Source organism: Condylostylus longicornis, unplaced genomic scaffold, assembly GCF_029603195.1.
Source record: "Condylostylus longicornis isolate FDR11 unplaced genomic scaffold, ASM2960319v2 ptg000011l, whole genome shotgun sequence".
Taxonomy (NCBI): domain Eukaryota; kingdom Metazoa; phylum Arthropoda; class Insecta; order Diptera; family Dolichopodidae; genus Condylostylus; species Condylostylus longicornis.
In genome coordinates this window covers 916,313-941,435 of record NW_026577980.1, presented here as the reverse complement: position 1 = coordinate 941,435, position 25,123 = coordinate 916,313, and the positions used below count along the sequence as shown (strand labels likewise).

General features: G+C 25.1%; 1 protein-coding gene across 1 annotated transcript; it reads right to left on the bottom strand.

Annotated features, from left to right (window-relative positions):
• Positions 1-5,901: 5,901 nt before the first annotated feature.
• Positions 5,902-16,705, bottom strand: LOC129619273 (uncharacterized). The gene is made up of 6 exons (XM_055534445.1): positions 16,434-16,705; positions 13,023-13,388; positions 11,191-11,340; positions 7,676-11,115; positions 7,309-7,402; positions 5,902-6,791 (listed from the first exon to the last, which is right to left on the bottom strand). Exons 1-6 carry the CDS (start codon positions 16,599-16,601, stop codon positions 6,732-6,734), a joined length of 4,278 nt encoding a protein of 1,425 aa, XP_055390420.1. The 5' UTR covers positions 16,602-16,705; the 3' UTR covers positions 5,902-6,731.
• Positions 16,706-25,123: the final 8,418 nt, after the last annotated feature.

Here is a 25,123-nt window from a genome sequence, read left to right as displayed (position 1 = left end):
AACATTGAAATAATTATAGAAATACAAAAATATTAATTTAAAAATATATCATAAAGTAAATTGTGAATTTTATGTATGTATTATTTTTTCCATTTTTGAATAGTGGGTTTAGACACTATTCAAAACTGAAAATCAATATTAGCGGTAACGTATAATGAAACTGCAAATTTTAAAGTGGCAGCTTGATTCAGAAAGATTTGAATCATACCCAGATTCATACCAATCTAAATTAGGATATGTAAGATGAGTCAAAATTAGTAAAACTTTTTATTCCGCAGTGAGTAACGAAATCTCAATGGTTCGCGAATCAAAAAAAAGTTTAAGAAAATTTGTTAGAATTATTACTTTACCTCATAAATCCCGGACTAAAAGAGATAGGGGCTTCGAATAATTTTTTTTTAAAAGAAATTAATGAAAGCTGTTTTATTATGCTCCACTTCAGAATGTAATACAATATTGAAACTTGGAGTGAATAAAATTTTTTGTCTAGAAATTAATTTTTCTTCACTGTATCTCCGTAATTATATTTTCGAACTTTCTGATTTTAATTTTAAGCCACTTATTAATTTCTTTAGCTTTAATCATCCTTCTTTAATTGTTAACTTTTTCCCTGGCATATAAATAAGCTTCTCTAGCAGTAAAGCCATTATATAAAACTGTTCGCAGAAAAGTAAAGTGGCTAATGTTAGCAAGGTCTGAATATTACTGCTTATAGGTGGTTCTTTAAGCAGCAGGAACCGAATTAGTATGTATAATGAAATTTTCCAAAAACTCGGAAACATACTAAAATATCGGGGCCGTAAATAATTTTACAAATGCTTTGGACCGGCTGCAAAAGCAGTTCTTGAGTATAACAAGACAATTAATATTTGAGCAAAGACGCAAATTTGAGGAAATCTTTAAAATATTAAGAGATTTCAGGAAATTTAAAACTACCTTGGGAAATGTTACGACTCTTAACGATTTTTACTGCTTTTTCTTAATTTTATTTCATACAGTTCTCTTACATGAGTTTACTAACATGCTTTAAGTTTTCAAAAAATGAAAATTAAATTGAAAAACACAATTTTTAATGCATTTTATTCATATGTATATATTTACTCATCAATTAAAATTTAATATTTTTATAATATAATTTAAATTTATTTTAAAAATATAATGCTTTTTTTTTTATTTTGATTTTAATTGAAATATATATTTTTAATTTTTTTTTTTTCATATTTTATTTCCAAAATAATTATTGCCTAATTTTACATTTTGAAGATTGCGTGAAAAGAATATTTTTTTTTTTTTTTTGTTTTAACGAACTCTTAATAAAAGTAATTTAGATTTAAAAAAATTTTGTTAATAACAATTAAAATGTGGTTTTTTTTTTTGCACATTGCTTTTCTAAACAATATGAACGTTTACCAAAATATAGCCACAGACTAACGCCGATTTACAATTTCAGCAATTTGAAATTGTATTTGCTCAATAAGTTAAGCAAAGCGTTAAATCTGCAATTTTGATAGATGCCCCTATTATTTAATTTTTCATTATAGTATTATTTAGTTTTAGTTTAGTATATAATATGTAGGTATAAATTAATCGTTTATGATTCTAATCACAAATATATTTTTTATGATTGCAAGGTAGAAAATTTAAATTTAGTGGTGACTTAAAAAAATTTGAGTTATTTCGCCTATATTATAGACGTGTTATCATTGCAGCAATATATTTTCTAATAATATATAGCTCATTAATGATTCAAAGTTTATCTTAATTAATTTTTAACGTACATACGTAGGTTCTGTATTTCTGGCGTCATAAATATATATAAATACATACATATTGTTGTCTTTAAATAAATTTAAGTTTGAAAGCGTTTGAGTACATTATAATAAAATGGGGAGCTGATTTGTATATTCAGCATGTCGTTTTTAAGTAAAGTTGAGGGTGTTTAAAAAATTTTGTACGATTATTATTTTTATCATGAAAAAAAAATATAATGCCACTTTAGTGAAAATAAATAATATGTACATGGAATTATTAGATATCATGTACAGTTTTTATATTATTCGACAATAATGTGTTTGACAAAAGTAGAAAGAGGTAAATAAACCGTTAAGGCAATCAATTTTATATGTGCATATGAGCACTAACACATGATAAATTTTTTGTTTTTGAATTTTACAGTTATTAATAAGAAGAAAAATTTGGAGCTGGTTAGATTTTTCATATTTATAATTGAATATTTTGATTTTCTGATAAGATTATCCCTTGATTTTCTCTCATTTGGTCAATATACCGAGTGATTTTGTGACCTTTAAAAGCAAAGTTTTGAACGTTTCCAACCGCACTGTCATAAATTTGGGATACTCTCAACATGGTCTTTTAATTAGAGAGAGATAATGTGAAAACTCTCTCAGCTTAATGAGACTGTTACTTAATTTTTTATAACAAGCTGTTATGTTTAAGTTAATTTTAAAAACGGTGGCATGATTTCCTGTGTTTTAAGAAATAATAAGTAAAAACCAGGACATGAAAATTCTTACAAGTACAAATAATTAAATCTATATTTATATATTCATATAGAAAAATGGTATGCTAATTTTAGAACTAGAAAAACTTAAAAAAGCCAAATTTTTTACAAAATTTCAATTATCATTATAGGTATATTCACAAAATTAATAGAATAAATTTAGTTTTTAAAAAATTTCTTTCAATAATATTCTAATAAATAGCTTTAAAATTCGGCCTTTCAATTCCTCTTTGTCAATTTATTAAAAATACATGTAAGGTTATAAAATAAGAAAAACAATAAAAATTATGTTTCCATAACGGGGCAATTAAATCTTAAATAACATTTAAAAAACAATTTCATAACAATTAAAAATTTAAAGTATGTATAAGATTTTAATAAATACAACAATATTATGTAATATCACCTGTTTAGAGCAAATCCTAAATCCATTTCTCTCCAAAAAAATATTTAAGCTTCGGGGAATTTGAATGAAAATCAAATGAATCTTCTCCTGAATAATTTGAAAATTTTAATTTAGAATAGTTCTACTCTAGACAGACTATATGATATTATGTAATATGCAATATAAATTCTTTGAAAATTATTTTAATTTAGAAACTACACTAATCAACATAAAACAATTTAAGCTTCTCATTTTAATTTTGTTATTTAAGATAAATTTAGTAAGAATATAAAATTTTTTATAATTTATTTTTTACAAGAAAATTAGTTTAATGAAATTAATATTATAGTTTGTTATATTATTGATATATCTACAGGATGATTCAGTAATAAGTATACAATATTATATAATATCCGAAATCAAAGCACTAGATACAGTTGTCGAAATACAGGATTTTAAGAATATTTAATAAAATTTTTATTTGTAAAGCTGGTAGGAGCTTCAAATAAAATGTTTTTGAAAGAGCTAATAAAGTGGTTGAAATCAACATATTATACTCTATTTTATATTTTACATACTTTCGGAATACCATGCGTTGTAACTTTAGAAGAATTAAAATTTTATGAAATTCCAAGAAATTCTTTTTCGTTATTTCAACTTTAATTTTTCCATGTGATTTAAGAGACATAGGAAAAAAACATTACTGAATCATCCCTGTTTACATAAATGCATAGTATCAAATAGAGTGACCATAATATACATTTATACTCGTAACTTAAGTATCTTGTCTATCTAAGTCATAGCGAATTCTCTAAGACTACATATTTATTTATGTTGTTAGTTTTTATTCAATAATATTTCATAAATTAATTATAAAAATATTTTGGCAGCATTATTTTACAAGTGCACAAAACCACAATTTTTGAAAACATATTCGGTTGGTATCATTAAAAAAAATTTTTTTTTTTTTTTACAATTTATTTGTCGAAATTTATGTAATAATAATAATAATAAGGGTTAGTTAAAAACTAATTACAATTTTTATTTTGTTTGAGTTTTTAACTCATAAGTATGTGTTGTATTTCTTATATATTATTATGTATAATATAATTATGTATGTACGTGTGATTCCTTCTTTTTATTCAAAATTAGATTTAAAAATTATTTTCTATCATAGAGCGCCTACCAAAATGCAGATCTAATGCCAACATGACTTATTTATCAATATTGTTTTAATTACTGAATAAGTCAATTTGACGTTAAATCTATATTTTGGTAGATGGCCATATTGTGATTTCAAAATTGTAGTAATTATGATATTTACATACTATTCAGTTTATAAGCTGTAGTTGCTGAATTATGTAGTAACACAGTATCACTTATAGTACAGTATGTATTGAAATGTTTCATATTTTTATTTATATAGTATACAGTAGCTACATTATGTCATAATGTCCATGTATGTATCTTTTTTTAGAGCTTTTCAAAATTACATTTGCATGTCAAGCATTTTTATTTTATACAGAGAAAATTTTTTAGTTCATTTCAATTTAATAGTATTTATGTATGTATGAATGAAATCTGTCTACTGCGGTAGAGTTTGATTGAAGTTTATTTCTTCATTTCCTTGAGTTGTTCTTGAACGAAGTTGTACATTTTTTAATATATTAAAATTAATATCCGGAAAGTTTTTATTTGTAAAATGAATTGCCCTATAGTATTTTGTAAAATAAATCAATTAGTTTCCATCAGTTCATTAATACTGTGTACAGCTCCAGTTTCTTTCTTTCATTAAATTAAAAATTAATGTATATGATTAAGTCCGTACATGCATACATACATAAGTATTTTATTTTAAAGTATCTAACATTTTACAAGTCTTTTAAAATATTATTTTCAATTTTTTTTTTTTGAAAAGTCACCAACACTTTTTTTTACCTTTTATATTACAATTACTTAAAAATTATTAGAATTAATTTACAATTCTTTTAATTACTTTACCTTCTTTTTTCACAAACGTTTTACTTCCATAAAACAACAATAAACTTTCTAAAAGATTACTTCTTGACACATACAATTTTCATTCACCGAATTTTAGCATTTCTCTCGAAAAATTATGTTCGATTCGACAGCCATAATTAACCCTAACTACTGAAGAGGAAATATATTTTTCTCATGACAGGACCTATGACAGATATTTAAGTAAACAGTATTACTTTTAATGTAAAACTATCAATTTTAATTATAACATGCAAATTACTGATTAACAAAAATGTACAGAGGCTAAAATTTCAATTCAATGCATGCTTGTAATACAAATGTGGACTGTAGCCTGAAGTAAATTATTCATTTTAAGTGGTGGTATCTCTGTAATTTTATTCCATAGCATATACGACTATTAAACCGAGTAAGAGAAAACAAAAGCAAATAAATATGTATAAATGTATGTTTACTTCACCAGGTATAAATTCTGATAATCAAAAGATAAAGCTTACATTCAGTTACCTTTTTAAATAAAGGTTACTCTTTTTCTAGTTTATTTAACTGAAAGTAGGAATACATTGGAAAAATAAAAATTGTTGTCGATCAAATCCATTGTTTCTTAAAATAGCACATTTCCCTAAAATAGTTTGAGTTTAGAACTTTTATTTGTACGTTTTTTTATATGTACGTTTTTCTTAAAATTTAAATAAAATTCATAATCGAAACTCTACCATAATCGAAATTCGTTCAATATGAAAATTTATTCAATCGTTTAATTAAATCCGTAACAGAGGCTTATATTTTTTCTCTTATAAAAAATATATATTCTAATAGCCACTCATATGATAGGAGGAGCTGACTATACTCTTTAACTTTTTTTGAAGCCTTTTGTCGAGACGTAGGATGCAATAAAACCAGTTTTTCATAAGTTTTGAAACTGTTCGAGAATTTTTGAAGCAACTCGATAAAAACATTTTTGAGCATTTTTTCTCAAACCTTATTTTATTTTAACTTAAAACCTGAAATTAATATTAATTAATAAAATAATAACAATAAAAGTAACCGTAACAGTTTAATATTTTGTTAAACTATTGTAATAGACTTAATATAACAGTTTTTAACAATGCAAAAAAAAATTTTAAAATTATTTAAAAATTAAATATTTCCTTCCGAATTAGATCATTTTCGAGTATCTATGTTTTCATGTTTTTACAAAAAACTTATATTTATTTATACAAATTAAACTTTTAATAAATTAATCATTTAATTTAAAAGAAGAAGTGAAAGGAAACAAAATAAATTTAACAAACTATGAAAAAAAAATTTAGTGTTCATTTTGCGAACAAAGCACACTTCTCTATTTCTCACTTATAAACTCACGTACCTTATGAATGTTATTGAATTATGGAAGAGCTAAGTTTATTGTGAACTAATAAGCAATTATTGTAATTAAAATAATTTTCAAATTATTCTCGAAGAAAATTGCAACGTACCATTGTGAATTTTCGAAGTTTTTTTTTGTTTTTAAAGCTACATAAAATTAAAATATAATATATACGTATGTTTTATATATAAAAACTACTTTGAAAATTAATAACTTCAAATAATTTTTTTCTTTAGAAGAATAAAGAGGTAAGAAAAATATTTCTACAAATTAAAAAAATTCTTATTTTCAATTATCGATTAAATTGTGCTTCATGAGAAGCTAAAGCATTTTCCAACAGTTAACAACATAATATTAATGCTATTAGTTTACCATTTTAATATTTTAATAACAAGTTTTTTTTTTTATTTTAATAATTATATATTGTGTATAAGTATGTACACATAAATCGATAAAGTTTAAGAAGAATGTTTACTTGGCCGATTTGAGCCGATACGTCGTTCGCCAGATTCGTTTTCCTAAAAAAAAAAATGCAAAAAGACAAAAAATTATTGTTAGAAATTTTTAAAATTTATGTAGAATTTGAGGTCAAAGTGTAAATGTTAAGATTTATAAATAACGTCATCATTTGCGTAAAAATATTAACAATTTTTTAAACTTATTGCTAAAAAATGTATTGTTTTAAAACGTTTCGGAAATATTGAAGAAATAATTGTTTTCATAAAATAGATTTCGAATTTGATGCGTCATAGCGAAACAATGCTATTTGAAAAATTATGGCAAATATAAAGCAATAAAAGATACGTTAATATTACGATATTCTTAAATGCATTAAAGTAATTTAAATACAAATTATATTTTAAAATAAAATAATATATGCATTTACTACTTTTAGTTTAATTACAACTATATCTTCAGTTCTACTACTGTAGATTTTATTTAATAAATGCACACAATTGCTTCTATTGTGTTGCCAAATTTTCCTAAATTTTTCCTCAGGCTAGACATAAAATAATAAACATTTGAATAACTTACATCTGAATATTCACTTGATCTACTATTTGCTGATTCTTTACCATTTTTTCGCTTTTGATTTTCATCAATTCCATAATCGTCTTGTGAGGAATCACTAAAATAAATAATTTTTTTTTCAGATTAATAAAATCAATATTTTAATAATTTAAATTTCATGCGTTCAATATTATCAAATTTATTATCTTGAAGCGACAATCACTAAAAATCAATTGAAAATAGTTAAACATCAATTCCATTTTTTAGAACCTCAAAATATTAAAAATTTCATAAAATTGATCGTGAATTTGAACAAGAAGCAATTACGAAACGCAAGATTTTTGCAGTGCGAATGAAAATATCGAACGCAATGCTTAATATATAATTTTACCTTCTATAAATACCATCACGACCATCTGTATCTAAAAGTGGTTGTAAGTCTTCTCCACTACTGTGTTTTAGTAAATCAACATTTGAAATAGAATTGTTACCCTTCGGCATTGTTATTTCACTACCTTGATGATGAGATGGATCTCTTTCACTATCATGGCACTCACATTGGCATTCTTCGGGTTTAACATAGTTATATTGAACATTACCTGCTTTATTAATATTATCTACTGTTTCTTTCGGTAAAGCAGTAATCCGTTTAGGCGGTTTCCTTTTTTCAGGTATATTTTCAAAGTTTATCCATTGCCCTGATGTAATCGAAGTAGCTGATGGTTTTCTGGGAGGTAGGGGTGGCGGAGGTGAAGACGCAATTTTATCGTCTTTATGTGATCTTACGTTATCATAAGCATTTTTTCTTTCTATAGATGAATGATCTTGTGTTATATCTTTAGGTGTTGTAATAACACCAGAGATGGTAGAAGACGTAGTAGTAGTAATACTCCCCCTAATACCTTGTTCAGCGAATTCAAACCAACTTTTATTACTAGCATTTGAAATTCTTCGTGGTGATTTAGTGGTTTTTTTTTGTCTATTTTGTGCACTCGAGTCTTTTCGCGGCAAGCTTATACGGAGTTTTTCCCCCCGAACTGGGACATGGGTTCCATCAGAATCTGGGGTAACAATTTCAAGAAATTCTTCTAAATGTGCTGGGTTCATTGGCGTTGTTGAACGGGGCCGATCTAATGAAAATGTTTTTACTTCCATATTGGCTCGTTCCTTTACAGGTATTATAGAAATACCTTGGGGTCGTTCCTCAGGTAATGTGGTTGGAACATACGGTAATTCATCTTCGAAAGATAATTGTGAAACTAAACCAGTACTTTCATGATCATCAATAATTCCAATGTGTCTGGATAAATGCTTTTTTAAGCGATTTGGGTCAGCTTCAGCATCCTTTTCGCTTTCAGATGTGTCTACTGGTTCATCCGTTGACGTAACTGATAAACGATCTGACACATTTGGCTGTGGACATAATATATCAGATGCAGGTGAAGGCGGTTTTTTAGTATCTGCTATTATAATTTCGTCATTACCATCGATGTGTGCCACAGACGCGCTTTCAGAATCACTTCGGTTAACTTTATTAGGTTTGCTTTCAGATTGTATGGATTTGGTTATATCTAGGTTTTGAAAATATTTTGAATGTCTATAGTCATCCTCCTCAGTTCTTTTGCGGAATTCGCTAGATGAATCTTTTCTTCTTAGAATAACAGATGGTCGTTTTTCAATACTGTCCGAGTGTCTTAAGGAGTTCCCATGTTCTTCCGTCGAGCTGTCGTTTTTAACAATAGAATTTTTATAAAGTGCATCTTTTTTTAAATCTTCTACACTATCTTTTTTCTTCCCGTCATCAGGTCTTCTAAGTACCGTGTCAGTTCTGTGCAAAGAATCTTTCGTTTCGGCTGGACTTTCTGGTATTGAATTTTGTTCGGAGAGTTGACTAGATAAGCTTTCTGTTTTTGACAAACTGAATTGTGTACTAAATATTTGCTCCTGGCTACCAGATCCTAGACGAGTGGCAAAAAGGATTCTTTTTTTTTCTTTAGAAATTGCATCTCCATTAGACTGCATTGCTGGCGCATTATTCAACGGTTGTGGTTTAGATTCATGAAAAATGTGCTTTTGTTGTTGGGATTGTTGTACTGTAACCGTTGTAGTGATGGGTTTTGGAAAAGATTGTTCATTGATGTTTTTGGGAGTGATTCCATTTTCTACTACAGGGCTTTCAATAACGTTATCCAAGCTAGGTTTAGATATCCTACGACTATTGTTTGCTGAATTTTCCGATAATACTGTGTCTTGACTTTCCTGAGAGCTGTGATGATGAACTTCTAGGCTCCATGTTCTTTCTGATTGATTAACATCGTCTGGCAAAGTATGTATTGCATCTAGATTTTCTATTTTTTTTGCGCTTTCAACTTGTTTATTTTTTAATGGTTTTGCTTCAGTAACTGTAGATGGCTTGTTATGCTCAACAACAGCTATCACTTTCTTAGAAATTATATCGACTGATTCGACAGAATCACCTGTTGGTATATTTCTAACATTGGAGGAAGAATTATCAACATTATCTGAAGTTATTTTTGTCGTAGGGGCAGACATTGGCCTAAGTTGTTCCTTTTGTTTAATAATTGCTTCTTGCGTTATCCCAGGAAGATTTTTCCGCGTTTCTTTTTCTTCGGGAGGTGTATGCAAAGGAATGCGAATTCCTGTGCCGTCAGGTGGGGTGTCATAATATCTTAATCTACTTGTTGGTCTTGATATTTCTTGATTATTCGCTGATTGAATCTCACTATTAAATTTAAATTCAACCTGTGAAATTCCATCTAAAGTTGACATTGTTTCATGTTCAATAGGAGAGGAACTCTTTGATTTGCTACCACTTCTTCTAGGTTTAAAAATAGCCAAAACGGATTTTTGCTTATTTGGTGTTCCAGTTTGTGAATGAGATGAACTTCGTTCATGACTTTTACTACGAGATCTATCGCGTGGCGAATCTGGTGAATCTTTGGTTTTAAATAAAGAACAAAATGAACTCTTTCTTGAAACACCAGGAATAGCTGGAGATGGAGATCGACTATCACTACCTAATTTAACTTCATTTGGTAAAATAGTATGCCTTGATTGTCTAGGACTAGAATAATTTCGGGATTTTTCAGTGTCTGTCGTTAATTTTAAAGTTGACGGCTTGTCTGCAGAAGCGGTTTCATTGCCCGCAATTTCGATCATTTTCTCATGAGGTGCAATTCCTTGGTCCGCATATAGATGATCTGGTTTTAAATTTATTCTTATATATTCAGTACCAGTAGGTGTTACACCAACAATTTTTTTAGTTGAATCTCTTCTTTCATTAGTTCCACCTTTTCGTTGCAAAAGTTTGCGATTTGAAGTACTCTTTGCATTTAATTTATCTTCTTCAATCTTTGAAATTTCATCGAAAGCTGGTATTTTCTTTTTCAAATTTTCTTGATTTGGCAGAGTTTTTTTTTTAGGAGAGCTTTCAATTTTTATACCTTCGGCAAGTACAACTTGCGTTAAGTCTTTTGTTCTCGAAAGTAGAACATTTTCTAAAATTTCTGCAGTTTGACCTACTGAATTTGCAGCACTTTCAACCACATTTTCAAGAGGTTTTGGTCCGCAAAATGATGTTTCCATTAACATACGATGAGGTGACGGTGATCTTGACACACCAGAAACTGCAGATATTGCTGATAAACGACTAACTGCACTACCCTGGCTACCTACGCTTGATACCCGACTTGTTCTCCCTGATATACATAAAAGTGCTGCAACTTCAGAACTTGCCGAATCTTTTCTTTGATGTTGTTGTAAATATAGTTGCTGATCATCATATTTGAATATGATTGGAGATTTTCTTGCCTAAAACAAAAAAAAAAGTTATTATAATAATATTAACACGGTTTATTTAATATTTTTCAAATGAAATAGTTTTACTTGTTGTTGTTGCTGTTGCATTTTCTCTTGTTCTTCACGCTTTTGTTCTGGATCCATAAAATATAATTCTTCAGTTGATGTTCTCAAATCTAAAGCACCATCTTCACGGAAACCAAGACTAACCGCTTCCTGTAGTGTTCCGGTACCAACCTATATGCGTAAAAAGTTTTATCTCAATATTTCCACATTAAAAACATTGATAGCGAAAAACAAAACATTTAATTAACTAGTATACAAACATTTACAATCTTTCAATAAGTTCATTCAGCAAGCATTTAAATTAAAAGCAAATAATTGTGTTATTAAAAAGTCCAGAATTGACTTCGAGAATTCAACTAAATCCTTATATAAAGTTTGAAAATACATCAAAGAACTAAAAGAAAAACATGAAGTAACACACGTATTGTAAAGAAGAGTTTTAGTGTTTAAAGAAAAGTTTTAGAAAAATGTAATAAGTGAATTTTTAAACTATCTTTAAGTTTAAAAGATGAATTAGGTATGTATGCATGTGTATGAATTAACAAAAACTCAGTTTAATACATTATGTCGCTCAGATAATAAGAGAAGTTGTGTACATACATACATACATACATATACGTAATATAAGTATAAAAAAATTTATTTTTATCAAATTGTAGGGAAAGTAACAAAAATACCTGAATAAATATCGTAATACCAAAAAATATTTTTTAATTTTAATAATTAAAAAGTTTAAATAAATGTTAACACATAAATATTAAAATTCTTATAAAATAATGTTTAACAATAATAATTTTAAGGTGCGAATTGACTTTCGAATTCAAATTCTTTAATTACATACTACAATACTATAAATAATTCGTAGAATTATTAGCAGAATAATTCGCTCATTTGCTGCAACAGTAATATAACTCGAAAAATACAATTTCTGAGTTATTTATGTGAGTTAGTTTATGAGAGAGATAATCGCTTAAACATTTCTTTTTTAGTATAAAAACACTATTTCTGTCGAAAATTGAAAAATTCTTTTGAAAATTGTTGCTTACAATAAAATATAAAAAAATATTCTATTACGAGAAAAACATATTAATTTTAACACTTTAAAAGTAGTTTTTCTTAAATGTACAAATTTTGAGTTATATGTTATTGTGGGCAGCACATGAGTGATTTAAACTGACATCATGCTTTTAAAATATACTAAGAAAAAAGTTGCACTCAATTTTTTAAATTGCCAGCAGTTTTCGCATTTTACAAACATTCAATAAGATTATAATTTTATTTTATAGGTTTAATTTTTTATTTGAACTAAAAAGTTTTAGTGTTGAAACAATGGCGCTTAGCTATAAACGATGGTTTTAACATTTTGAAATTCCAATACTATCGTAAATGATGAGTTCCTATGGGATGTAAACGAGAAAAAAGGGTATTTTATATTTATTTGCTAGTTTTTACATAATATTGAACCGGAAAATAACTATGACGTTTAAATAATTTGTGTCTCATCTTAATATAATTATGGACGTTTAAGATATTTTGAGACGGAAACAGGAATTTGGAGATCTCTTAGAAGAATAGTATGTCATTTATGATTAAATAAATTTACTCTAAAATGAATAACAGCGAATAAAAACAAAAAAATAAAAAAATATCATAAAAATGGTATAAAATTAATAGAATCAATATGAAATCATAAAATTTTAAGAACTATAGCTGTTTTCTTACTTTTAATTTTAAGAATAAAGCACATAAATACACATATATGTACATTGTATATCAATGTACTTAAAAGCCTTATAGTAAACGCTTTGATTTGAAATAATATTGTACATTTATTCGAAAGATTAATTCATCACCTGTTCAAAAACATTTTCGGGACTGCTCTCTCTACTATCTTCATGTTGTGATGAACTAGATGCTCGACTAATATCTATCCGTGGTGTTAATGGTGCTAAACTTTGTAATGGAGCTCTTAGAGGATGATCATGAATTGAATCCTTACTATGTAATAATGGTGGCTTTTTGGATACTTTTATTGGTGATATAGTTTTATTCGAACTATTATTTATCTCCGAAGACTTTGTTATATTTCTATTTATTGCACTAGAAGCAGTTTCCATTGCGTGAATTGTGGGTGATGGATTTGCAGTACTTAAATCTTTTTGTTCGTGCGGTTGAATATTTGAAGATGATTTGCCAAAATTACTCGTTTCAGGATTTATCTACAAAAGTATACAGGATTTTTTTTTTGTTCTTTGAAAATGAGATGATTTTATGTATTTAAAAGACTTGTATGAATAATTTAAAACTAAAATATAGAGGAAAGAAAAAAAAGAATATTAAATCTCTACAGCAAAATAAATCAAATCTAAAATTAATGATTTAAATAAAAATCTTTATAAACAACATAATTTATTAAAAAGTAATCAAATTATCAAAAATTATGTTATGATCTAGCGTTGACATCTAGCGGTACATTTCCTAATTTTACGTTGTTTTCTTTAAAACTAATCATGACACAATGATTTGTTGCTCATGGTTCAATGATTATTTTTCTTTCTTTGATGAAATTTATGCGTTACAAAATATGTAAACAGGCTCCGTACCGAAAAAACTAATTGAACTATTGAGCTGGATTCACTGATTCGTCGCTTTTGCTTATGTATTTTGTATGAAAATTTGAATTTTTGTTATTCTCTTCAAAAGTTGAATCAACTTCAACTTTAGTGCGGAGGTTTTCTAAAAATTTAGCGTTTATCTTACGTATACTGAACTATTCCAATTACATATAATTCTTGTCAAAAAAGTAATAAATGTATCATAATAAAACAAACGATCAGCTTTTCAACAACAAATAGCTCAGCTCAAAAACGACGAACCAATGAATCCAGCTTAAGTAAAACAAAACATGCTATGATCCTAAACTTTTGACTGAGGCGGTACGTTGTAGCGATAAAATTATTTATGTAATACATACTAATTTAAAGTTTTTAAAATATGTAATAAAACAATTTTTGTAAAATATTTAAAAAAACAAATAAAAAAGCATTAAAAAAATAGATAATATAGTCTTTAAAAAAATGGGAAGGTTTAAAGAGAGAAATAAACTTTCTCAAAAGCTATTTTCCATTGTTAACGAAATATAAATAATGATGACGAATGAGTAATGACAATTATTGTTTTGCAATCATTTTAGAGTAAACATAACGTGTAAATATGAAAAAGTAATTGTAGTATAGTATTTCATGTTAGTTGATATGGTACCAACTCTGCCGTCATAAATGTCAAAATAATTGCGTGTGCTACTTCTGAAAGGCTTTTCATATGATGTAACGACCGTTATCGATAACTTTTAAATTAAAAGTACTAAAAAAGTGAATTTTTCATTATATTGTTTAAAAAAATATGATTTTGTTTAAAAAATGGCCAATGTTGTTATTATTCAAATGGAGTATGACCAACACTAAGCGAGATGAAAAAAAGTGGTTGTAAGTGTAAATTATTTTATTTTGATATAAGTTTGTATATGTATACGTAAAAAATAATTTATTTTATTCGTTGAAAAATTAATTTGTTTTAATTTAGGATCTAAAAGTATCTTGCGAAGCTGAGAAAGCGGCAAATACCTACAAAGTGCTATTATTATTGTTTTCAATGGAATATTATTTTTCTCTTCCCTAGGCAGCCTGGAATGGAAAAAATTGCAAAGTGCTGAAACATAAAATATGTATGTACATATATTTACTGTGGGTAGAAGAAACAAAAGTCGTCTGGCTAAACTGACTATCCTGCAGAAATCCAAGTACACAAGTAAATAGACACAAAGGATACAAAAATATGTACTATTGGTTAGATAATGAAAAATGGATAAAACTTTTGTTCCGGAATAAGTGTCAAATCTCAAGGATTTACAAGAAAAAATACAGAGATTATAACGAATTTTCACGAAGTTTTTACTTGCTCAAGTCTTATAATTTATAATTTTCTAATTTGCTATTTCGAATTTTCAAAAATTCAACTTTATCCAAAGCTTTTTTTTATCCAAAGCTTTACAAAGTTTGATTAGTATTTATTAGTACTTATTAGTATTTTAAGCTTTTGCCAATAAAAGTCAGCCAAAACATAAGGTATAAATATATAAATTAAGGAGCATATTTTGAATTCGGTTTTAGAATCTGATAATATTTATAAGTAGAGCTTTAGAAAACTCGGTGGCATTAAAATATAAAACCGAATTTTTTAAATTTAGTTTTATGTTATAATCCTATTGAGTTTTAATTATAACAGATTCTTCTTTGCATTAAAAGGTGAAATCAAGCTCGAAAAGCGCAAGTATAGCTTGAATTGCATATTGCTAATTAGTATATTTTTGGGCAAAAGAGCTATTATTGTTACAAAAATAAAATAAATAAAAATCATAAGTAAAAATAAATAAAACAAAAATATAAAAAATAAACTTAATTAATGAGTCTCAAGGGATCTATTGATTTTATGGTATTAATTGCGTTATATTTGTACTTTTATCGATAAAAGTAAATAATGTCTAATTGCCTTAGTTAAATTTTGTACAAATTTCGTCCAGATATTTTGAATCGATATAAAAGTTTTTGTAAACAGACAGATAGATGGACAGACAAAGTAAAACGAAAAGCACCCTTATTATTTTTGAACAATTTGCAGGTAGATATTATTCAAAAACACTATTTTGGAAACCGAGCTGCTATTATTGTCTTAAATTAACTTTTTGCGTACCGTTATATAGATCCATTTAGTGATAAACCAAGTTTCGAACATCAATTTGTTCTAACTTCAATTGCTTCTAAATTGTTATAGATATTTGTTAGAATTTTTTTTTTATTTGGATTTTCTTTAACCCTCCGAAACTCTTCCCCTAGACGTTTCCATATATTGTTATAATATTTTGGTGATTGTAATTAAAAATGAAGTGAAACATTTGAGTTGCTGATCGTATTTTAGTTTGAACTTTTCTTAGAACTTTGAAGAATTGTCCTCTTAATCGTAAATTTCGTAAAATTTATATGAATACCAAATTTTTTTTCTCAAGGAATTCTCAAGGTTTTCAAAATAAAAGAAAAAAATTATAATAAAATAATATATAAACAAAATTAACACACTTAAATAAGTAAATACATATATATATAGATAATATTCTAGGAATATTATGCAAATCCCTGTAGACTTTTATAACATCAAACAAAAAAACAAAACAAGACAATTAAAAAATTTAAAGCAATCAATTTACTTACACCTTTTTGTTTATCAGTATTTAAACTTGTTTGTGTTTCATAAGCACTCGAACTAATATTTTCAATTTCAGGATCTTGATGTGTTTGATTATCCTCGAATGATTTTTCAAAAGAAGCTATTGGAGCTGGACCTAAACGTTTTTGTTTACGAGGATCAAAATTTTGCATTTTTCCGACTTAATTTTTTAAGAACAAAATTATTAAATAATGTTCACAATTATTTAGTTTTTAATTTTTCTTTGATGTAGATAACAAAATCTTATATTTTTCTCATTTTAGAATTTTACAGTAAAATTTTAATTATATGCATATTATGAGTGCATATTATGATTGGCAGCACTATATCAAAAAATAATAATTTTTTTTTGTACTTCTCTACATTTCATTCAATACAAGGATTTGATGTGCATATCAAGTAAATGTCACAGTCATAATCAAGTACATATACATACATTAGACATATACATATTTGTAGTAATAAGTGATTTTTTAGTTTTTTTTAAAAATTATTGTTATAGGATTTTATTTTATTGAAAATTAAAATACTTTTTCACTACAGTTTCTCTAAAACTCTAAAGTGGGGAGAAGGATGATTTTTTGGGGTTTTTTTAAGAAGCATATTGCTTAAGGGGGAGAATTCGGGTATGTAGTAGTTCCAGAGAGTTAAGAAAATCAAATTTAAAAAACTCAGTTTAACAAATATAAGCAAAATTGCTCTCTTAAGAGATATAAATTAAAAAAAAAGAGATAAAATACCCATAACAGCTTCAAAACTCTTGTGAATATGTTTGTTAAGATGATATGGCTAAGAGATGCATATGGCACCTTTATATTTTACAAGACGTTTAATAAATTAAGACACTCGCAAATAATATGGCAAATATTCTCTTCTAGCATTTTTTAATTTGAATTTTAGTCAACTCTAGAAAATGTCATACATGCAAATTACAAAATATAAAAAAAAACTGTCTTCATGCCTGCCAATGTGCACAATAAAAAAATTTGATACAACTTCAAAATAACTTAAAAAGTAATGATATATGAAATTTCAAGCTTTTTTTTTTTTTGAATAATAATGCTAAAAAGTGAAAAGTTAAAAAAATTACCCTATAGTTAAAATATAATATATTTCGGAAATTGTGAAAGATTATGGTGTTTTCCTCTTATATATGCTCAAAGTAAAATATTCAAAAACCAAATCCTTTGTTAATGAGACAAAAATAAACGCAAAAGGTGAGCTTTGAGGATTAAATTACAAACATGTAATTATTTCACATTTTTTTAGTAAATTGATTAAACTGGCATTCTAATGGAGAAATGAAATAAATGAAATATTTTGGAACGGGCGAAAATGGGTTAAATCAATAAACAAACACAGACATAATAATGAGGTTATAACAATAAAATTACTCCATATATTCTTCCTCTTGCATATGGTAGAGCTACGAAAAATTTATGAAATTTTGAAAAAAATATAGTTATCTGAAAAAAGATCTCATAATAGGTGAAATACTACTATTAGTTAAATGAAAATTGCAACATTTTTATTCTTGTAACAATTCTAATTCGTTGAATTTAAATTAAGCTAATTAAGTAGCAACTTTTTACTTATACTTTATATTTAAAATTTTATAAAACTCATTGAAACAATTTACTCTTTTATTAATCAAAAACTAATTAAAAAAAAATTATTCACAATTACAACATATTTATTATGAAATGAACATCACTCAAAAATTAATTCACAATATCAAAAAGTTTATCAATCAAAAAATAGTTGACAATCATAAATCGAAACATCAATTACTTATTGTTAAATTTTACCAATTGTCAAATATGTGTTGATAATGGACAATGATAATTCCATTGCAAGCATAATTATTAATGGGTTAAAACTTAAAATGTATAATTTTAACTTCATCTTTTTATAGTTTTTTTTCTATACTTCCTCATACACATAATGTTAACCAACTTTAATCTTTATACATAAAGAAATATACAGATATGCATGTATGTATGTATGTACATATTATATGTATATTAGTGTAGTATAGTATAAGAATGTATGTATAGTTTTTTGCATCTATTTGCAAAAATTGAAAAAGGATTTTAAATAGGATTATAAGAACAAAAAAAAAAAAGACAAAAAAAAAAAGAAACAATTGGAATAAATAGAGTAATGAACTGTTTTTTTTTCTTTTCAAGCATATGCAGCACACAAACATAGATGTGTATATATGTAAGTACTTACACATATTACATATATTATGTATTACGGAATTCTATTTATTATAATTTATAGATAGAGTAATATTTGCATGATATATTGTACATATGTATACATACTTAAGTAAAAAGTTGGACATGGGTATGAAATGAAATTTAATTATACATTATATTTGTATATATATAATATAATTATGTATATTTAATATTATTTCTGTAATTAATTTAAAAAAACAAAACAAAAAAATCCGAGCAACAACAAATTGTAAAAATGTGTATGTATGTATGTATTTATATAATGTATATACCTATATAAAAAATATATAGAAAAAAAGGCAAAATACATAATGTAAGAAGTATATCATATATGTATATACTTACAAGCAAAACCTAAGATAATTTTAACAATATTATGTATGTACATACCTAAATATTATCAATTTTTATTGAATTAAATTTTAAGACATCAATTATTACATTTAATTATTTTAACTTCTATAATTATTTTAACTGTTATAATTATCATAACTGTTATAATTATTACAACTCTTATAATTATTACAACTGTTATAACTATTATAACTGTAATATTATTCTAATTAAAATAGGAACAATTTTTTTTTGGTTGAGAAAATAATGTGTGACAATTAAATAATATGAAAAGTATGTTGGCTTTTGAACCAAAAATACACTATTATGTATATACTTAACGCATATACATAAAGTGCAAAAATAATAAAAAATAAATTTTCTTATGTATTTATTAATGAACATACATATATATGTCTATATGTATGCGAGTATTTATTTCAAACTTATCTCAAATGAACTATAAATTGAGCAGCTCGTACAGAGCGTATATAATTAATTTAATATTAGTTTATTATTTAGTAATTATAATATTTGTTTAGTATGCATATTATTATATTGTATAAAATATACAATATTTTTGTGTGTTTTTTTTTTAAATATTTAATCTTGGAACGTGTAAAACTATTTTAAGTTTGTAAAAACAAACACGAAATTTATCACGAAATTTTCAATATACATTTTATACAAAAGCATCACCGATTTATCGATTTTTCAAAAATTTACTACATATATTTTTTTTTAACTCGGCAATATTTTATTAAACACAAAATGTGTGTATTTTTATGTATGTACGTATATACAAATGTACTATATTATGTATATACTTATGTATATATATATATATATCTGTCACCAATTTTTAAATATACTCTTATATATATATATATATATATTTTTATATATATATATATATATATATATGTATTAATTATATATACATACATATATCATAGTTTGACATTAAAACATTTTTTCTAAGCCTTGGTTTTTCTTTTTGAATTTTTTTCTTTTTTTTTTTTTTTTTTGCTTTTGTTTTTGGCTTACTTTAACGCAGTCATTTTTAAGTTATTAGTGGAGCACATTTACAAAATTAATTATTTTATTTATTATTTATTGCATACATTACATTTATAATATTATTTTCTAATTTATTAATATAGGCATAAATATGTATATATACATACTTTTTTTTATATCTCATTATATTAAAATTTTTTATGTTATATTTAAATTATAGTTGTACATAATGATTAAACTATGAATACCCTAATGTAAGTATCGTATTTTATAAGACGATGGTACAGAAGTCAAACTGAATTGGTTAAGAAAACTATTTATTATTTAAATATAAGTATATTTACTTGTTTTCCTTTGTACGAGTACATATTATATATATATATATATATATATATATATATATATATATATATATATATATATATATATGTATATATATATATATACATATATATAATAAATGGATGTACATACATAAATTTACAATATATTTACCAGTAAATATATACATATATATACATTCATACATACATATATATATAGCTATATATCAATAACTATGATTAATTCTATATAGATACCTATATTGTTGTGTAGTATATACTAATAGTGAAAAATTCAAGTACATTTATTTCATTACAATTCTATGTATGTGCATTTTTTTTTTATTTTTTTTTTTTATAAAAAATCAATTAACTATATAGACATACTTTAATCTTTTTTTTTAAATTTTTTTAATTTATAAGTAAAAATAATTATTTTTTTTTGTTTTTAATTTATTTAGTGTATTTTTTTTTTGTTAATTTTAATTTTAAAAACAAAATTTCTCTATATTTTATTTCTTTTTATGTTTTAACGAAAAATTTATATACATATATGTATATTAGTTTATATGAATACACACACACAATAAATTATCATATCTTCTCTCTATATATACGTATATTGTAGTATATAATGTACAAATATATAATATCCACATAAAAATGTATGTAAAATTTTATGCAATGCAAGTATAACACTAAAATATTTTTAAAAATTTTTTTATATTAATTTTAAAAGTTTTTTTAATTTTAAAGACATTTTAAGAAGAATTTAAAAAATAAATAAATTAATAATAATATTTGCAACCGGCACGGCACGTTATTTAACATCCCTTATTCAAACGAAGACTAACTTCAAAATCAATTTATAAATATATACAAAAAAGAAAAAAAAATATTTATAGTATTTTCCACGAAGGGTGGTTAGGATAGATAGATACTTATAAAGTATGTAAGTAATAATATTATACTATTATTATAATACTATAATAATATAATTGCATGTGGTATATATATATATGTAGTATACATAATATAAGAGAAATACTAAGTAAAATTGCAGACAATTTAATGAAAATGGTAAAATATTCAAAAAGGCCAATATTCACGAAAGGGGAAAATTTCTAAAATAAAATAAAACGGAAGGATAAATTATTTATATATACATGCGCACATATTTATTTACTCAAAAAAAAAAAATAAAAAACAAAAAATTTCCTTTCTGTGTTTAATTTGCTCTTTAAATGTACCCGTTTTTTTCTTTTATTTTTTGAGTTACGACATTTTTGATATAGAAATAATTTTGTCGCAAATGAAATTTTTTTTTGTAGTTGGAATTGCAAGAGAAATATGAGAGAGAAAAAAAATTTATACTTTATTGGGTACATTCTAAATAAAAAAGGATTATTATTCGAGTAATCGTTGCTATATTGTGTTTAAATAACGGTAAATATTTACACATACTTTTGTACTTAAACATAATTGTATATGTATAGTTGTTTAATTTAATTAGAATAATTTATATTAAAACATGTATGAATGTACATAATACAAATGTTTGTATGTTTATTTTACATTTACGAATTTGTATGATTGCAGAATGTTTTTGATCAAACATTTTTTGCCATTTAACCAAACAAATATGTAGGCTGGGACATTGCACAGAAGATAAGAGAATTAAAATAATAAAAAAAATAGAAAACAGTTTATTATGTGCAATTCTCGGAAGTATTTAATTGGTAAACACATGAAATATAAGTTTAAGAAACTTTTAAAATTTTCGTGGAAATGGTAATAGACTTTGTCGTAGTCTGAACGAAGACTGAATTTTTAACTTTATTTTTGAGTGATTTTTAACGATTTTCATGAGTAGAATTTTTTGAGCAATATTTTATTTTTGTGAAATTTTTCGAGTGACTTTTTTGAGTGTTTCTTTAAGTATTTTTATTTTGATGGGTCCTCTATATTGGCGAAATTTTTAAATAATATGCTTAAACAATATAAGTATAGTTTTTATGTATTTTACTGTATAAATTTTATATGAGTTGTACATTGTATTTTAGGAAAATATTCGTTTATGAGTAATTTTTTGAGACAATTTTTTTATTTATAAACATCTTTTTGATGATCAAATTCATCATTATGATTTGTGACTCAAGCACAACGGGACATTTAATTACTATTAAGGTCACAATTAATTACTAATAACCATTCAAAACAAAAATGTATGCTACCTATTATTGATAACTTTTTTTTCAGTTTCCTCTTAGGAGAGTAACTTCTACAAAAGCTTCCTTATTAGGAACCACTTTCAGAAGTATTTTAGTGGCCAAAATTGTTGCCATTAAAATGCTTTTTCGACTATTCAAAACTTTATTTTATGTAAGAAAATATTTTTTTTAATCAAACAAATTTTTCAGTGGTTCAAGTAATCATTATCAATTATTATATATGTATGTATGGGTATATGGGTAAATATATCCAGAAGAAGTGAATATTTTAACATAAATTAAATTAAATTAATAAAGTATTAGAACGGAATAAAGCTTTAATTCAGCTTAAAATATGTTTATTTAATTTGTATTTTGAAATGTATATGTGTATGTTTACTGAATGTTTTAATCTAATGAATATGTACAATATATAAAATATACATATATACATATTTGAAAAAATATTACCATATGTGTTCTTGAGCATCACTTTAAGTAAATCTTTATGCAACAAGCTTGGGCGAGTGAATTAATTAATCCGATGAAATAGTTTTTTATCTCAAAATACTAAAGACTTGGGCTTACAATTTGTATAAATGTTTTGAAAGCGTTTAATGTGCATCGTTACTGTGTTTTGCGTTCTTTAATGATATTTAATTTTAATTTTAAGTAAAGGGCGTTGAATCAGCATAGTCAACTTTTTCAAATTAATGTTTGATAGCAACTTCAATCAGCCTGGGATTCAAAATGATCTGATTAATTATAAATTTTTATAATTGAAAATTTAATTAATTTATTATATAATTATAATTAACTTAATTATATAAATTTATTATTACTTAATTATAATTAACTTTCCTTTAATAATTTAAGAAAGAAAAGTTAATTATAATTATGAAAATATATTTAAATCTGCACAAACATACATACAAAAATACAACATCGATATTTTTTTCACTCTCTTTCTATATAATTAATTATTTATTGTCGCTTAGCACGTACTAAAATAATTGTTTTACAATTGAATTGCGAATTGTAGACCTCGTAACGCAATATTTAAATGAAGGCAAACGTGTTATACCAGCATAAGTTTTTAGTGTAGGTATGTATAAAGGTATACATTATGTGTATGTTTATATGTATACGTATATATTATGTATGTGATGTTCTAGTTATCCAAAAAAAAAAATAGTATGCAATTCGCATTTTGCAAATAAAATTTCTTTTTTGATTTATTTATTGTTAGAGTAATGTATATACTAGATGCGTATGTATGTACATATATAGATATAACTTGTTTTCGTTTTTATTTACCACTGCATTCAATAAGGGAGGTGATGTGATGGCACCAAATTTCTCCATGGTATATGAAAGTCTAAATTAACTATTTTTGAAGTGGTGTTGCTCTATCAGTCTGTGTATGTGCGGGTATATTTCAAAGTACGAAGGAACCGATTACGACGAAATTGTATATTCGAGTTTATTTCAGCTTTGTCGCGGACTGATCAGCTTTTGGAATATGTCAAGCCTTTGGAACTGAACCATTTTCTAGGTTGAAAAATTAAAGAGAAATAATTAAACAATTTCCTTGAAGTTTAATATTTAAATTTGGGCTGTTAAAACGACGTATTTTTAAATTTTTTCAAAAAATTACGGCTCGGAAACCGAACAAGGGACCGATTTTACATTTTTTCTTATTTCTACGGAACTAGTGTATGGAATATACCTATAGATTGTGTTATGTGCTAACCACATCAGATTTTTTGTGTTTTTGTTTTTTTTTTTAGAAAAGGAGTAAGTTTAATAATCATATAAGTTTAAAAATTAAAAGCATATCCAAACCAAAATTTATACATAAATACATATATATGTGCATGTATGTATGGGAAGTTATAATTTTTTTAATTTTTTATGATTTGTTATTGATAATTTTATTTTATTTTACTATGGCTTAAGTAATAAGAAAACGGGTTTTTAATACAATTTCTTCAAATGAAATTGTATAAGCTTGTATGTACATACATATATGTATGTACGTATACGATACACATATGTACATATGGAACTATACTATGTTGCATCTGTCTAAATTTATTTGTTTGTTATTCTCTCTTCTACATTTAATAAATGTACGTTTTTATTAAGGCAGACGAAATGAAATTATCTACTTGATTTAGCAACTGAGTAACTTAAACTAGTCAATTTAAAACGATTTTAATGGAAGGTTTATTATCTCGCATGTACATACTATTTGTTTTTTTTTATTACAGTTTATCTTTTTTTTTTAAATCATTTACGGTAATCGGTAATATTTTTTTCGTTTTAAATAAACAAGTGTTTCATTCGGGTTTACTTGCGTTACGCACGACGTCTCCCTATTTTACGGTATGTGTATATGAAATTGTGTTATAATCAATTGTTCTAATGAATTATATTAATTACATATGTATATTTGTATGTGCATAATATATACCTGTATTTATGATAATTGCAAGCCAAAAAATAAAATAGCTTATATTTTAGGATGTATAATGTGTGT

Excerpts from the sequence above, each read along its gene's own strand:
- LOC129619273 (XM_055534445.1), bottom strand. The coding sequence starts at position 16,601 with ATGCAAAATTTTGATCCTCGTAAACAAAAACGTTTAGGTCCAGCTCCA. Across the intron at positions 13,389-16,433 it reads ATACTGATAAACAAAAAGGT|ATAAATCCTGAAACGAGTAA; the intron begins GTAAGTAAATTG and ends ATACTTTTGTAG. Across the intron at positions 11,116-11,190 it reads TGCAACAGCAACAACAACAA|GCAAGAAAATCTCCAATCAT; the intron begins GTAAAACTATTT and ends TTTTTGTTTTAG.